This window comes from Kryptolebias marmoratus, linkage group LG8 (genome assembly GCF_001649575.2).
Source record: "Kryptolebias marmoratus isolate JLee-2015 linkage group LG8, ASM164957v2, whole genome shotgun sequence".
Classification (NCBI taxonomy): Eukaryota; Metazoa; Chordata; class Actinopteri; order Cyprinodontiformes; family Rivulidae; genus Kryptolebias; species Kryptolebias marmoratus.
The window spans coordinates 1,361,246-1,378,156 of record NC_051437.1 but is presented as its reverse complement, the minus strand read 5'-3'; the positions used below and the strand labels follow the sequence as shown (position 1 = coordinate 1,378,156).

Below are 16,911 nucleotides of genomic sequence, written 5' to 3'. Positions count from 1 at the left end.
AGGCTCTGCACTTTACCGCATGGTAAACAATGCTCCAGCGCTGGTCTGGTTCTCACTGCAGCCTTAAATACTCCTCCAACTCTGATCAGCCTGATCCGTCACAGGTGTGAGAGGAGTGGTGACGAGGCGTCCGTCACCTGCTCAGGAGACGCCCACCAGGAAGCACTCACACACACAAAACCACCAATCACCACAGTTATAGTCATACCAATCATACTATTAGCTAAAACTACTCATTACTCTTATAGTTATCTATATTTGATTTTGATGTTGTTATCTCTGTATTTCAAATGCCTCCTCTTAGAGGAAAGTTTATTCACCAATCTTACTATTCGCTAAAATGACCTGATTGATGTTTTTATTTCTGTGTTTCTGTATCTGATTCTGTTGTTTCTGTGTTGTAAAGCACTTTGGATCGCCTTGCTGCTGAAAACTGCTATATAATTAAATTTTACTTCACTTCACTTAATATATACAAAAGGAAAGTTCTTTCAGCTGCTCCCTTCTTCAGGGGTTGCCACAGCGAGCAAACTCACACAAATGGTTTGGCAATTGTTTTACGCAAGATGCCCTTCATTATTATTATTATTATTATTATTATTACAGATGTGACATAAATCATTTCAAACCAAAGTAAATATGTGATAAGTTTAATCTACAGTATTGCCAAGTCCACTTATTATAAGAGACTTTGGGCTTGTTTTTTTCAAAACTCGCTTGCAAATGTAATGAGTTCACTTATATCTTCGTAGAAAAAATTCAGAAAATTAAACAATCAGTAAATTTCTCTATGTCAAGTACAGGATGTGTGTTATCGCTGTGTCCACCTAATCTTGATTCCAATACCATGGCACAATTTTACCCCATAAACTATTAAATCCTGGATGATATTATACACCATCTGAAATCCACCACCTGTTGCCTTGACACTCTGCCGACGAAGTTTTTCAAAAAAAGGTCTCAAATTGTATGGCCATGGAACTTCTACAGATTGAAAATTTGTCTCTGCTCTCAGGTGTTTTCCCACAGCCCCTAAAAAGGCCGTCATTAAGCCACTCTTAAAAAAGAACAACCTTGACAACTCAATATTAAGTAACTACAGGCCTACATCAAACCTTCCCTTTCTGAGTAAAATCATTGAAAAAGCTGCCTTCCTACAACTTCATCACTTCTTGACATTGAACAACTGTTTTGATGTCTTTCAGTCTGGTTTTTGACCACATCATAGCACTGAGAACACTCTTGTTAAAATCTGCAACGACATTCATATGAATACAGATGACAGTAAGATTACAGTCCTAGTATTACTGGATCTCAGCGCTGCATTCAATACGGTCGACCATATCATATTACTAGACAGGCTGGAGAAATGGGTGGGACTCTCTGGCACGGTGCTAAATTTGTTTGAGTCCTATTTAAAAGACAGGGACTTTTTTGTGTCTATAGGTGACCACAAATCTGAGCGAACAAAATTCCAGATTTCTTTGGTTACTTTCTTGTGAGTTTTTGTTAAAAAATACAGGGTACCTACCTGTTTTATCACCTCAGTAACATCCATCTATGAATTTCTGACAGGTTTCTAAGTCAGTAACTAAAAAACCAAGATAGATATGGCTAAAACATTAAACTAAAAGTTTGTAGTAAATCACAGATGGGCAAAGTACAACCTACAAGACTCTAGAAAGTTATTGTAGTAAACAGCCTAAAGTTTAGCATTTATTTTACCAGCATTAGTTTAGAATCTGATAGTGGAGCCCCGCAGTTTTTCCTGATCCCCGTGTACATGAACTAAAAGTAGGGACATCACAAAGCCTGGCTGCTAGGAAGAGAAGCTTTCCTTTCAGCACTTTACAATTGTCTACTTGATTCTTGTCGGTGTGACGGACTCTATTCAGAGCTGTTCATGCATCATTTGTCCTCAGGCCACAAAGACTGACAGTTTCTAAATCGCCAGCATGCTTCCCTCCAACCTTTGGTGCACATTATTTTCTTTCTTCAGAGAAATCTAAAGGAGTTTATCAACTCTTTGTGAGGCAGATACAGGCCCAAAACAGCACCCAGACCTGAAGTTTTCCTGTGTATGTGTCAGCATAAACCTTCCCTCAAACAGTTCCAAATCTGTCTCACATACAAGTTTGGACACAGTGGAAGAGTTTTAAGGGAAAAATATTTAAATTTATAGAAGAAATTGAAAATCGACCTAGAGATGTATGGTGTAGGAAATGTTTGACGGGAGCTCTGAGGGAATGTGATTATAACACATTTTAATTGACACTTGAAGTTTGTCCATCGCTTGCCACAGCTACATGTTCAAAGAGTTATCTGAACGTCTGTGTCCTCTGAGTCATATCTGGATAAATGTTGAGTCAAAATTTTTGTAGGGCTGGCCAATGAAGGCCATGCCTCCAAACATTGGAGGCAGATTTCCCCAAAAAGTCAGATGTTGCTGTTTATCAAGGTAATGATAGATGAGCTGAAATTATCACCAAACTTGATCTTAAGATAAAATAACAAAAACATACTATGGCAGTCTCTGGTTGCAATACTTATGCCATCTACTTTAACTAAAACACATATGTACTGATTTATATTTATTTTTAAGCTTAAAAGGTCATCGCTGACTTATAAAAATAGCATAATCAAACCTTTGTTGGTTTGTGGCATTTTTTGTGCTATAAGATTTTTTTTGTATGAGACCAACTATTTACACATTTCCTCAGATCATTTTGTAGTATGTTCAAACCACAAATAACAAAAGGTTTTAATTTTGCTTTGATGCGTGGAGAGGCACGTGTCCCTGCTTTGACATTGTCATGACGGAGACGAACCCAGAGCGCAGACTCATTTTTAAAAAGAAACTAATTTATTAAACTAAAGAATAAACAAAACAAAAGCTGACGTAGAAGCAAACAAATAAAAACATGAACTAAATCAAAAAGACTAAGAAGGGAACAAAATACAAACTGAAGCAGGGAGCAGGAACAGGATCTGACACGGGAACAAGCAGGATGGGAACACACACTACAAACAACAAACAACAATGAATCCGCAGAGTGGTGGGGAGAGTGACCGGGTTTTAACATACTGAGGATAACAAAGTAAGTGGATACAGGTGAGTGACAAGGACTGCTGACAGGTGGAGATGGGCGTGGCAGACAAACAAAGTGCAGACTGAGGGGAAGTGAATATGACAAATAAACCAGAACACAAATTAACTGAACAATAACTCAATACAAAAACAAAGACGCAACAAAACTAAAACACAAAAACCCAGATCCTGACAGCCATGTCTGCTAGGAGAGAAGAAAGTGGTGTGTTCTGTCATGAATTGGGTTTGTTTTTGTTTCAAGGGGACTCTGGTTGGCACCTATCCCATGTTTCAAGACCTATGCAGGTTTTATGTTTTATGTGATGATGTATCTGAAATCATTCGTTCTTGTCCTTTGTTTGTTTTATCATATGATTTTTTTTTTCTTTATGGATCAGCTGAAGAAGTCACCACCTAGTGTGGCTGGGGTGTAGATTTTGTAGTTTGAATTGTTAGAGATGCAGCTACCAGGAAAAAGACAATAAGGAAGACCAAAAGGAAGCATACAGATGAACTTGGAGAGGAAATGGAGGTAGTTGGTGTGAGGTCAGAGGTCACAGATAGATAGAGGAAGATGACTCGCTGTGGCTACCCCGGAAAATGGATTTTTTATTTTTTTTTTAAATCAAAACTAAAAATGCAAATACATAAAAAAATACATTTGCAGTTTGCAAAATCTAGTTCCGTCTTTTATTTTATTCTTTTTAGTAATATAGTATGAAGTTTCTACTCGTTTAAAAATATTAAATTTTATAAGATTGATTAAGATTTGATCAATAATTACATTTGTTGAAAACTTATTTATAAAATGGGACTAAACTGTACAATAAGATAACGGGAATGTTTTCTTCTTTGCAGCTCAATAGTAATTTGGGATTGCCTTTGTAATAATCTAAGATGATAAAATGCCAACAGTTTAATTTATAAACTTGTGTTAAGTGTTAAGATTGTGGGAATAAAAAGAAGTTTACTAAAGTTTTAGACAGTTCAAGGGTTAATATGTACAACATAATTGTGCTCAAAGTTGACCGTTCTGATGTTAAAAAATGTAATTAGACTTGCCCGGAGTGGATGCAAACTGTGGACGTTATAAATGCAGCACAGTTTGAATACTACAGAGTGAATTATTAATGTTTTGTAAAATACTTTGTGAACTCAGATTTACACATGAAAATAAATGGATGTGGCTTGTAATCAACATCATCTCCTTATGATGGTATTCTTGTGTAGGTTTTGAAGATATGAGAAAAAAGGCAGTTTAAAAATTATTCAAAAAGAGAATAAATTACTTCAAGTAAATTGGAACTTTTTTCTATTTTTTAATTGCAGTTTGATGGCTGAAGAAAAGTAGAAACATTTCCCCAGCCCTCTCCAGGAAGGCTCAGAGTAATAAGAAAAACATCATGGAGTCACGGGAAGCCTCACCAGCACCAGATCTTTATAGACACACAAAGAAAAAAGGATGGACCAAAACCTCAAATCAGCGTGGCCTCTTTTTGGGTTTTAGATTTTCCTTTTTTCAGAAACAAAATTGTGCAGAGCTAATGCTGCTACCTTAAAAGCACTAAAAAGTAAAGATTGTAATAAAATCACTCGTTCTGATTGTCACTGATGACCTGTCCAGGTGTCCCCCGCCTGGATGGACACCACCTCCCCGCGACCCGGGATGGAGAAGCAGGTAAAGAAGACGGATGGATGGATGATTGTCACTGATATCCTGTATATGTTACATGTTTACATTTTCTTCAGACCAGAAATTTTAGAAATGCACCTTTATGTGCAAAACTACTCTGGTTCATTTCTTTTTAAGGCTCCAGTTTTTTGTGTGTTGTTAAATGTTTAATTGAAATAACTTGGTTATCACTTAATAAACTGATCAGTTTTTGTCAGATGGTGGCAAGTACCTGAAACAGAAGGTCAGCATGGTGGCCATTGATTTCCAAATATTAGTATTGGCATCAGTCCTAGAGAAACCCATATCAGCCAAACTCCACCTTCAGTCCATCCCACACATCCACCCCTCCTTCTCTTTCGTTGGCTCACCAGCTAAAAAAGAAACCAACAGGACCTAAAGAAAGATCCTAAAAGCTCAGTGGTGAAGTAGTGAGCTGCTGTTCTCAAAATTAAAACATTTTCTCAATTCAACAGCTCTCTTTAATCTGAATCGTTTTGTTGTAAACATAATCCCAAATCCTTCATGTCATTAAACAAAGGAAGTTTTTCTAAAATTGGTACGAAACAACTTAATTAAATACATTTAATAATTAAAAAAAAGAATGAAATTGTATTCTAGATGGTTAAAATATTCATACAATGAGCATTGTTCTAAATTATAATTAAATGTGATGTTTTATGATTTTAACAAGGTATTCATTAGTCCTTCTCTCCTGAGATTAATTTAATTAAATAATAATTATTAAAATGTTCAGTATAATCCGATTTATTGTGATAGTTTTAAATTAATTAATCTGATTATTATAAAGATATTAAAGTAAAGCAATATTTATAATAAGGAAAAAAACTGATAAATGATTGCACTTGTACTTCACATATGTAGGAGTTTTTTACTTGTCTTCATAAATGTTAAACACTGAATAAATATCCAGTTGAATGATTGCGTTGTTTCTGTTTTTCCTCATGTATTATTTCAGATCCGTCCCTGTTCTGGTTTTTGGACTCTCCTCGTGTCTTAAAGCTAAATATTGTTTAGTTTGATCCAGTTTCTCTCTGAGCTGCAGCTCTGACCCAATTCCTGCTCAGAGATGTGACGCCGGCTGCCTGCAGCTGCCTGCAGCCTCTTTATTTTACACAAACAGGGGGCGGGGGCGTTAACAGGAGGGGGGTCAAAAACAGTTTAACCATGTCTGCTAAAAATCTACATATTATATACATTTTCTACCATCCAAAATTGTTTCATCACTGAAAACTAAGAATTTAACTAAATCAAAATTCAATGGAAGATTTTTCAAGCATCTATATAAAAGGTTTTCTCAGTAAAAGAGTTAAAACATAATGTTCAGAAATTTTCTGCAGCTCAGTATTTACATTTATTATCCTAAAGATTAAAGAGGCAAATGTTTTCATTGTGTTAAATTCAGGCTGATCATATTATTTAAATGGCAGTGTTTGAATTCAGTCACACTTCCCCTGTGGGCCATGGTTTTAATCTGTTACATTAAATGTTCAGAGGTAAAAGAACTAAAGAAAAAATAAATATTAGATTTCTTTCACAGACCATCTTGGTGTTGACGGTATAATTCCTTTTGTGTTGGACATCGGCCTTGAGTTTGTTTTTTAAATATCCTTTACAAGAATTGTTGCTGCAAGTCAGAAAGGAAGCAAATTCAAGGACCATCTAATTAAAATTACTAATAGCAATAATAAAGTGCCACAAATCAAGGATTTTATGATTGTTATCTCTGACCAACATTTGAATCTTTTTTATTTCAACATGTCAAATTTCAAATGGAAAATTATCTGAAATATTATTATTTGTTTGTTTTGTTTTTTTACTTAGACTTGACTGCAAATTTGAAACTGTATTTTTGCTAATAAAATGTTTGTGGGATAAATATAATAATTTCTGGCAATCATCATAAGGATGGGATGAAGTTGTAAAATGTAAATTAAAACAAAAGAATGATCAGTTTTTATATGACACTTGACTGTTGTCAGATTCACAGTTTAAATGTTCAAAGGTAAAAACCTTTATTTTTTTTACTAAATGTAATAATAAATCTACAGTTTATGAACAATATAATGAGTAATTTTCAGCCAAAAAAAAAACTGCCATGCCTTTTTAAAATAATAAGATTCAGTTTTGATTGAAAAATAAAACTGACTGCAAATTAAAAAAACAATTATAAAATCTTTGAGAGCTTACAATAAACCAATATTGCATTTGTGGTCTTGCATCTTTTTGAAAATGACTTGTAAATGTATTTTTTTTTTATTCCAACCTAAATAAAAGTGAATAAATTAGGTCCAGAACAGTCATGTCTCTTAAAGTATTTTTAGATGATCACATGCAAAAACAAGTTAATTATACTTCTCAATTTATTTGTCTGACCTCTTGTTTTCCCCAAACAGAAAACAGTTTTATAAAATAAACCTGAACATTTCTGTTTTTAAAATAAAAATTTAAATCTACCAAAGCCCCTGAAATGTATGGATCGACACGTTGGGTTCTGGAGGCTGTGGGAGATTAAATAAAGGCTGAGTTTAATCTGCTTTAAGGCCTTTGAACAGAACACATGAGACTGAAGGGTGAGAGTGAGAGCTGATAGGGGATCAATTTATTTCTTAACATGACTTTGAGCTATTACACCCTTCTGCAACACAAATGCCTTTTCATCAGAAACCACTTTCATTACCAGCTATAATAGGCTCAGTCCTTCAATTATCAGACACCAGCCCAGATGACAGCGAACCAACGGACGAGGGATGATAACACTCCAGGAAGAAAATATTCTGGTTCTGTGCTTCATTTAAAATGTTCAGGAGTCACTGACAGGCAGAAACCAATCAACAAAAGAGAATAACACTCAGGGGGAAACATTTCTAAAGACAATATTCTGGTTTTATGGTTAAATCAAAATCTTTAGGAGTCAGTGGCAGAAAACAGAAAGAAAATTATCCATTAAAATGTTCCTGCTTTACGGTTAAATCACAATGTTCAGGAGTCAATAATGGAAACCAACCAACACATTGAAAAAATAAATTAAAATAATTTTTAAATATAGTGGTTCGACGTTTAAATCAAAATGTTTAGGAATCACTGACAAACTAACCAATGAGGGATAATGAGAGTCAGAAAAAAAAAGAAATATTCTGGTTCTGTTTCAAACCAAATGTTCAGGAGTCACTGACAGAAACCAGCCAAGGAAAGGCAATAATGAGCAACGGAAAATATTCTGGCAGGATGTTAAATGAAAATGTTCAGGAGTCACCGGCAGACAGGGCCCAACTGATAAGGGTAAATGAGACGCTGACGTTTTTTTTATTGAAAATAAGATTTTCTGGTTCCAGAGTAAAATCAAACTGTTCTGGATTCACAAACAGAAAACAACCGATGAGGGACAAAATAAAAACATTTCCAGAGATACAGTTAAATCAAAATGTTCAGGAGTCACAACAGACAGCATCTAACAAGAGATACATGTGGGAAAAATAAATAAATCACTAATCAAAAGAGCATTGCTTTGTTCTATATTTAAATTTAAATGTTAAGCAGTTTTAAATGTTTCAAGATGGCTCAAATTTATACATATAATTTTTACTTGAGAATTATTGTCCTGTTTTGTTTGTAGATTTGAATCAGGTAAGAAGAGTTCTGGAAAACAATGTGGTATCCATGCTCCTGTTTTCTGAAAAGGCCCCTGAGGCCCCTGTTGTTAGTGTCAGCCTGAGCACAATTGATCTGGACAGGCCCATCAGTGTTCTGTCAGCATCACTTTCAGGGGAGCATTTAAACAGCGCCATGGGAGCCTGATCCACTCCGAACCATGAATAATTCAGGGGCCCTGTGTTTGAGCCAAATCCAAAGAGAATAAAAAACATTTAACCCTGAATTGTTGATAGTTAACTGATTAAACTCTGACAGTCTGTGATTGAAGAACGTCTGGGCCGAGTTTGTGTCATCATTCCTACCTTTATCTCTGAGAATTCCATCAATGCTGTGTTTGCTTCTCTTTTTTTCCTCTCCATCCTTTTTCTCCCGTTCTTCATCCTCATCCTTTTTCCCAAATCGAGCTCGAAGCACACGGCTGATTGAACTCACTGCAAAAATATACAGTTTGGATTAAAAAAAGGCATTTTCAACCATGATGATACTAATAATACACCGAGTCTATCAGTAAAAGGCTGAGCATCTAATATATATCAGGCTAATAATAAGAACAAGATTAAAAACAAAGCTGATAATTCCTTTCATACAATTTGAAAAAAAACTTTTTTTTGAAAGAAACTTTGAAAACCTGTGAAACTCTGTCAGATACAGTTTAATTCATGTGATTAGAGGAGTTCTGACCTGATGAAATAGTTCTGGTGCTACAGCCAGGACCAACACATCACCTTTTAGCCAGCTGCCAAAGGAAGCTGCACAGTGGTCCTCAACACAAGGAAAAAGTAACTACATTACTGAGCCACAGCACCACCTACGTGACCCAACCAGCACCTACAAAAAGAAGGACCCGGACTACCTGCAAAGACCTGAAAAATACAAAGTAATCATTCAATGAGTCTTTTTACCACAGATTATATCCAGAGGAAGCCACTCCATGTTTATGTGGACTTCCCAAAATACAGAAAGGAAGGAACACCACTCGGACCAGTGGTGTCCAATCCTGGTCCTGGAGGGCAACTATCCTGCATGTTTTAGATGTTAACCTGCTCTACAGCAAGTCTTCAAGTTCTGCAGGAGCCTGTTCATCACTCATTCAAATTATGTGTGTCAAAACAGAGAAATACCTAAAACATGCAGGATAGTGGCCCTCCAGGACCAGGATTGGGCACCACTGACTCAGACCCATCGTCAGTAGCATAAACTCTGTGACTTATAATATTCCAAAACAACATGCCCGTCTTTGAGCTCTTCTTAAAAGAAACACACCACATCACATAGAGAACTCCAGGGATTTTGCAAACAAAGTTAGACATTTGAAGCTGGCTCCAGGAGAAACCCTTGTATTATTTAATGACCCTTCACCTTTCACTTACGTACCCACATCAGAAGCAGTGGAAACCATCAGAAAATGACTTCAACAAGATAATGATCTAAACAACAGGACCAGTTTCACCCTGGTCCAGATCTGTACCCTGCTTGATTGCTGTCTTTCCCTCACTTATTTCAAATATAATGACAGTTTTTACAGACAGAAGCACGGCCGTGCCATGGATCTCCAGTGTCACACATTGTGGTCAATCTCTACATGGAGGAAGTGAAAAAGAGAGCTCTGAACGTCACCAAGCCACTGGTTCAGATATGTGGATGATACCTGGATCAAAATCCAAAATAAAGGATGCTTTCACCAGACACATCAACTCTGCTGACAACAACATCAAGTTCACCAAAGAGGATGGGAATGACAACAAGCTGTCTGTTTTGGACTGGAGATAGAAGCCAAGGAAACCAACCCATACAGATCAGGACCTTCTGTTTGACTCTTACCACCCATTGAAACACAAACTTTGTCAACAAAACTCTACACCATCGGGCAGAACATGTTCTCAGTGGAAGGGAAGGAAAAAGATCTATCTGTATCCAAACCTGCGATTGTCCAAACTGGGTTTTTGTCCAGTCAGCATGGAAATCTGGAAAACTCTCCACAAAACACAACAGGGAGGAAAAACAAACAAAAAAAATAACACAAAAACATTGTCATCCCTTATGTTGCTGGACTTTCTGAGACACTCAGAAAGATTGTCTCCAAACACAACATCCCGATGCATTTCAAACCCAACAGGACTCTCAGACAGAGGCTGGTCCACCCTAAGGACAAAACACCCAAACCCAAACTGAGCAGAGTGGTGTCTGCAGTTCAGTGCAGTGAGAAATGTTCAGAACTCTATATTGGAGAAACCAAACAGCTTCTCCACAGACGCATGAATCAACAGAGGAGAACCAGATCTTCTGGACAGGACTCAGCTGTTCACCTACACCTCAGGGATAAGGGACATTCTGAGGACCAAAATGTTCAGATTTTGGACAGAGAAGACAGATGGTTTGAGAGGAGGGGTGAAGGAAGCCATTTTACATCAAAATACCAATTTTAAACAGAGGAGGTCTCAGGTTTCAGTTTTCTAAAACTTACAATGGATTGATGAATTAAACCTGATACCCAGTCAGTTTCCCTCTAATTCACACCTTCATGCATGGGACCAAAACATTAGTCTTCTGAGCGAAGCAAACAAATAACCTAACAACCTTCAGGTGAAGGGCAGTGAGAATAATCTGCAAGTGAATTTAGTTCACATCAACATTTCATGAAGATTTCAGCTTGGAACTCCACACTCTTCAGTTTTAAATTGACAAAGCTCCACAGATGCTCAAACATCTTCAATTGCAGAATAAAAGTTCAGTTTGTTCTTGACTTTTTCTTTTGGCTCTGAGAACCTACACAAGCATGCTGGTGCTACACTGACCTGATGGGATGGTTCTGGAGTCACACATTCCATCTCTCAGGAGTTTGTCCCGGATCTCCCAGCTGAACATTCCTGGATTGTTCTGTTTTAACTCCTCAATCTTCTTCTCCACATCCAGAGTTGGAACCTGCTGCAGGTGAAACTGGACCTTAATTCTGGGTCAGATTAAATGATCTGATGTCAGCTGCAGGAGGCCTGCTGGTTCCTGCTATCAGGGGGGATAAGGAGGCAAACCCAGAGGGCAGACTCATCTTCAAAGAAATTAATTTATTAAAACAAATAAACAAAAACAAAAAGCTGACGAGGCAGCTATACAAAACAAAAACTAAATCCAGAGAACAGAACCCAGAGCACGACAACTATGATGTGACAACAAACAAAACCACAATGAACCAGCGAGTAAGTGGAGGAGATGACCGGGTTTTAAGGACGGAGGATAATTAGGGGCAGTGGGCACAGGTGAGTGATAACAACTGCGAGCAGGTGGAGATGCGCGTGGCAGGTAAACAAGCGCTGACTGGGGACAAGTGGACAATGACAAGAAACAAAGACAACAAGAACTAAACCAAAACCCAGATGACTAAATAATAAAATAAAAGAAACAATAAACCCAAACAGAAAATCAAAGAACCAACCAAACAAAAACCCAAATCCTGACACCTGCAGCTACTGAGAATGTTAAACTCATAGTTAACTCATCCATTGTGTTTTGATCAAATTAAACCATTTCAGAAGTTTTCCGTCTGACAGAAAGGTTGTCCACACAAGTCAGCTGAACAGATGAAAACAATTTTAAGTGATTATTTACCTTTGTTATGCCCTTGGTATTCTCGGTCAAAATTGGCTAATCATTAGAAATGAATGCATAAGACATTCAATGTAAAAACAACAACTATTTCAGCAGATTACCATAATCCTTTTTTCACACCCTCACATGCATTTGTTTTGGAGTGGACACACACACACTCAGCACAACAACAGAACAGCAACCTGTTACTGTAGCCTTCAATCATATGTTGGATCGTGACATTGGTAAAGAGGAGAAAGAGTCAGACATGTGTGATCCAGATCACAGACTGTGGGACACATCAGGCCTGTTGGCTGACTCCATCCGACCAGTCGGAGGTCAATGAAGAACCAGGAATCAGATAGAAATCATTCTACATGCAAATTCAAAATCTCTGCGTTTATTTTTAAATCGGCTTTTGCATGGCTTTTTTTTTTTTTTAGGTGAGTAGATGTTTACACCAGCAGCCTCTGTGTGTGTGTCTGTTTGTGTGTGAGAGAGAGAGAGAGAGAGAGAAATTTGAGTTACTAATTATATTTATAGCTTATTACAAAATGTATATTTGGCAGAATTGAGTTTAGCCTGTTGGCCCAGGTCCTTATGTGTGTCCCTTTCAGAAAAATACTTGCTCAGAGACAACAGATGTGGAAAGTCCTGCTGAAGTTACTGTTACATTTTGTTCAGAAAATGGTGATTTCTTCTGGTCTTCATGTCTACCTGGTTCTCAGCTGAAACATGCACATGCAGTTACCACCACACGCAGCCTAACATGTGGATCTGACACAAAATAATCTACAGATGCAGACATTTCATTGTTCTGCTGTTCTTTGTAAGTCTCAACTTCTGTATTTTTTACACAAGTTGTTTGAGCTATTTTTTAATAGCTAAAACAGCAGAGTGTTTTTTTATGATATATATTATTTTTTGTTGTTGTACTATGTTTCCAAAACCTGGTTCATTCGATGGAGAAAAAGAAATTATTCTAAATTTTTGCACTATGATCTTAATATATTTGATGTTTTATAGTCATAATTTTTGTTTATGTTATAAGATAACTTGTGAAGCTCACAAAGCTTATCTGCTTCATAAATACATATAATTTGCCATGTGTTGCAGGTTACCCTAACCCAAATCAAAGATGAGCCTTGACCTTTTCATTTTCAGGCTTAGAAACCATATTTTTTCTCAGCATCGTTTATCTATGACTGGTAACAGTAATTTGAACTAATATGTGTGGAGAATGTTGTTTTCCCCCTCAGCAGCTTGACTGGTGGATTTCAGACAAAGATCATGCTGTATGACTGGAACTTGGATTATTGAAGACAAACTATTATCACACACCAATCAGTACATTTTGCTCCGTTTTCATTTTCTTTTTTTCTTTTTTTCTTGGAACTATCATTTTGTGACAGATATTTTATTCGCATACTGTGTAAAATTAAACAGGGAAACTCCTAACATTATCTCTTTGTATTGTAGTTTAAAAAATAAATATAATTTAGTTTCATGTTATTTTTGGACAAAGTTACAAAGAGCCACTGCTGAGGGACCAAAGGACCACATGTGGCTCCAGAGCCACAGATTGCAGACACCTGCCAGAGCCCTAAAGATAATGCTGCTTAATTAAGACCATAAAATCCTTACAGAAACAGGCAACAATTGAATCCTTTTTTCAGCTAAATACAGCCCTCCATCTTTTGTGTTCTGTACACAAACCATAAATATTTGTAAACGTCTGGTGTTGGAACCATGACGTCACACAGGTCAGCTTTGATCAGAACATAAAACACTAAAAAATTCTAAATGATTTAAAAAATAAATATCCTCAGTAAAATAAATATACTTGCAATTCTGCATTAGTTTTCGTTAAAATGACTCATATAAATTAAAAAGAAATGTATGAGTTCAGAGGCCTCCAGGCCTAAAAGCAGATAAAAGCAGACAGAAGGTCTCCCCCGGTTCTGATCAGAAGGACCAGCAGAACATTAGTCAGATGTGTTGGACTGGACAGAACAGGACGGATAAAAGCTGGAACTCACTCTCGGTTTGCTGCCGCCGATGGCTCCGGGCCGGATGGAGCCCGTCTCCTGGTACCGGCACAGGATCTTGGACACGCAGCCGTGGGAGACCCGCAGCTGGCGGGAGATGACGCAGGGCCGGACCCCGTGGTGGGCCAGCTCCACGATCTTGTGTCGGATGTGGTTCGGAAGAGGCCGGCCGTTAATGAAGACCCCTCCGAGCTGGTTGACCCGGCCCTGGCCCAGAGGAGTCGGTACTGTGGGGCAAACGGAACCGCACTCAGACAAATTATTATTATTATTTTTTTTTTTTCTTTGTATAACCTGTTGTTCTGTCCGATTATTCCATCAGAACCCAGTGACTGTTTTATCGGACAGATGAGAGGTTCGGTTTGATTCAGGAGGACCGAACCTACGGGTTCTGTCAGCTCTGGAGAGAAATTAACTCAGATTGAACCGAACTTTCAGTATTTGAACTAATTTAAATTTATTTTTAGTCACGGAAAAGAAAATGTTCTGGAACAGGTGGGTCCAGGTCCAGGTCCCGGCTCACTTTAAAATCCGAGCTGGGACGGTCCGCCGAACCGGTCCTTCTGTTTGTTTGTTTTCAGCCTTTAGAGGAAATATTACATTTGGGTCCTGATAGTTTTCAGTGTCATTATTCCCTCTGTGGGTCTCTGGATCCTGCAGATCTCGGGGTCCTGCAGGTCTCTGAGTCCTGCAGGTCTCTGGATCCGGCAGGTCTCTGGATCCTGCAGGTCTCAGGGTCCTGCAGGTCTCTAGGTCCTGCAGGTCTCTGGATCCTGCAGGTCTCTGGATCCTGCAGATCTCAGGGTCCTGCAGGTCTCTGGATCCTACAGATCTCAGGGTTTCTGCAGGTCTCTGAGTCTCAGGGTCCTGCAGGTCTCAGGTCATCCAAGCTGCACAGACAGAAGCCGGACCCTCAGTGAAAGACGCCTACCTTCTAGATGGAATCCAGTTCGGGGATGGTTCTGTCCCGGGGCCGGGTGCATCATCCGTCTTGGTGAAGATGATATTAAAAATTCAGTGAGTCCAAAGGCGTCAGTAAGGATCCAATCTCAGGGCGGACTTGTTGGTCACACGAGTCTGGAGGTGTCTGGAGGAGGAGGAGGAGGAAGAGGAGGAGGAAGAGGAGCCTGAATATAAAGCAGCAGAGCGCAGACCGTCCGTACTGGTTCTGTTCAGACCGGCAGCGGACCTGTCGGTGCTGGATCCGGAGGGTGGAACAGGTCGGAGGATACCAGGTTTTAGGAGATTTGTTTTATTAGAGAGGTTAGAGCGCCAACAAGTTTCAGGAGCCAATCAGAACGCAGGGATCTCTCTGTCACACACCTTTGTTTCTCTGTCCGTGCGAGGACACACTGATTTCTGCACCTCCACCCGGACCTGGCCTAAACCTAACCCCTAACCACATTATTACATCTGCTTGGAGTCAGAATACTCACCAGTGTACTTCAAGTGTGTCTAAGATTTAAAAAACTATTTTCATCAACTTCAGTTTGTACTAAGAGCACTTAAGTTGTAATTAAATTGGAGGAAAGCATCATTTTAAATATATTTAGTGCACTTTTGCATTCTAAACTACAGAAAAAAAATTAAGTATATGCTGTTTGTAGTACACTAAAGTCTGCTTTTTAAATCTTTTACATTCAAAATATGTTTTAAATTTGCCATTAATGTTTAAGAAATATACCAGGAATATAACTCATTCATGCTCCTATAAATATACTTTGTAGTTAATTATTAATGATTTATTACTTTATATGATATATTTGTATACACAATAAAATGAATTGCCAATACACTAACAATATATTTACATATAAAATGATTTTCCTGTATTGTAAACATGGATGGCCTCTCATGGCTGCAGCTGGTTCAGAACCAGCATTTCTCAGGTGATGCTTCCCTTCATTGGCTCCCTGTTTGTTTTAAACTTTTACTGATGACCTATCGGATGTCGGGATCTGTATTTCTGTTTACATTTTTTGATCTTTTCTGTGTTCCCTGCCTGGTCTTCATGCTCATGTAGTCTTTTGTAGTTCTCTCCTGCCCGGCCCACTCTCACTTGTCCCAACAGGTGATTGTCAGTCTAGTTCATTATTTCCCCCTAATATTCTGTTCTTTATTATCAGCTCTCTGACAGCTCTTCCTGCTGTCACACACACCAGAGACAAGGCTGTTTTAGTTTTTGGGTTTTCATTCTTAAAATGAGTTTATTTATTGACTGGGTAGTTTTAGATTTTCATTTTCAATTAGAACAATGTTTTTAGCCTGACTCTTTATTTGCAGTACACACTTCTAGTTCATTTGTCAGTTTTATTGGTTTTATTTTTGTTTTTCAAGCTCTCTTGTGTTACCTTTTTACTCTTTGTTGTTTTGTGTTCAGTACTTTGGTCAACAGCAGCAGTTTTAAATGTGACATGTAAATAAATTTGATTTGGTTTAATTTGGATGTCCAGCAGACAGAGCAAGTAACTAGTGTAGAAATCACAAGTGAATAAAGACACACAATTCATCTTTTTGATCCCTTAAATGTGGGCATCATTTATTATTTCTTATTAACCAATTAATAAAAAGGCAATTAACTGATTCTGACTCTAACAAAGGCTTAATATAGATATTAATAAAATAACTGCAGCCTTTCATATGCTAAACTTGTTTTATTTTTTAAAAAACATCCTATGTTGAAATTAAAGTGATAATCTCCAGTAACTGTTATTATTGTTGATTTAAAGAATTTTGAGGTTTGTTTCATCCATGTACAAAACAATATTAGCACAAAAATCTACAGTTAGTTTGTGATTCATGAGCTGAGTGTAACATTTGTTGATTTGTGGAACCAGAATGCAGGC

The 16,911-nt window shown here is 37.7% G+C and overlaps 1 protein-coding gene across 2 annotated transcripts in view; it reads right to left on the bottom strand.

The window, feature by feature from the left end:
* The window catches only part of LOC108250354 (paired box protein Pax-7), a 62,315-nt gene extending 46,940 nt beyond the window's left edge, over window positions 1–15,375 (bottom strand). The window contains exons 1-4 of one of the 2 annotated variants that reach the window (XM_017440199.3): window positions 14,997–15,375; window positions 14,057–14,292; window positions 11,231–11,357; window positions 8,738–8,866 (exon numbers count right to left, since the gene is read on the bottom strand). In XM_017440199.3, coding sequence (XP_017295688.1) covers window positions 8,738–8,866; window positions 11,231–11,357; window positions 14,057–14,292; window positions 14,997–15,051 — 547 coding nt within the window. In that variant the 5' untranslated portion in view covers window positions 15,052–15,375. Of the gene's footprint in view, window positions 1–8,737; window positions 8,867–11,230; window positions 11,361–14,056; window positions 14,293–14,996 lie in introns of both variants that reach the window. The other variant, XM_017440197.3, reaches the window with a different exon arrangement.
* Between the last annotated feature and the right edge of the window lie 1,536 nt (window positions 15,376–16,911).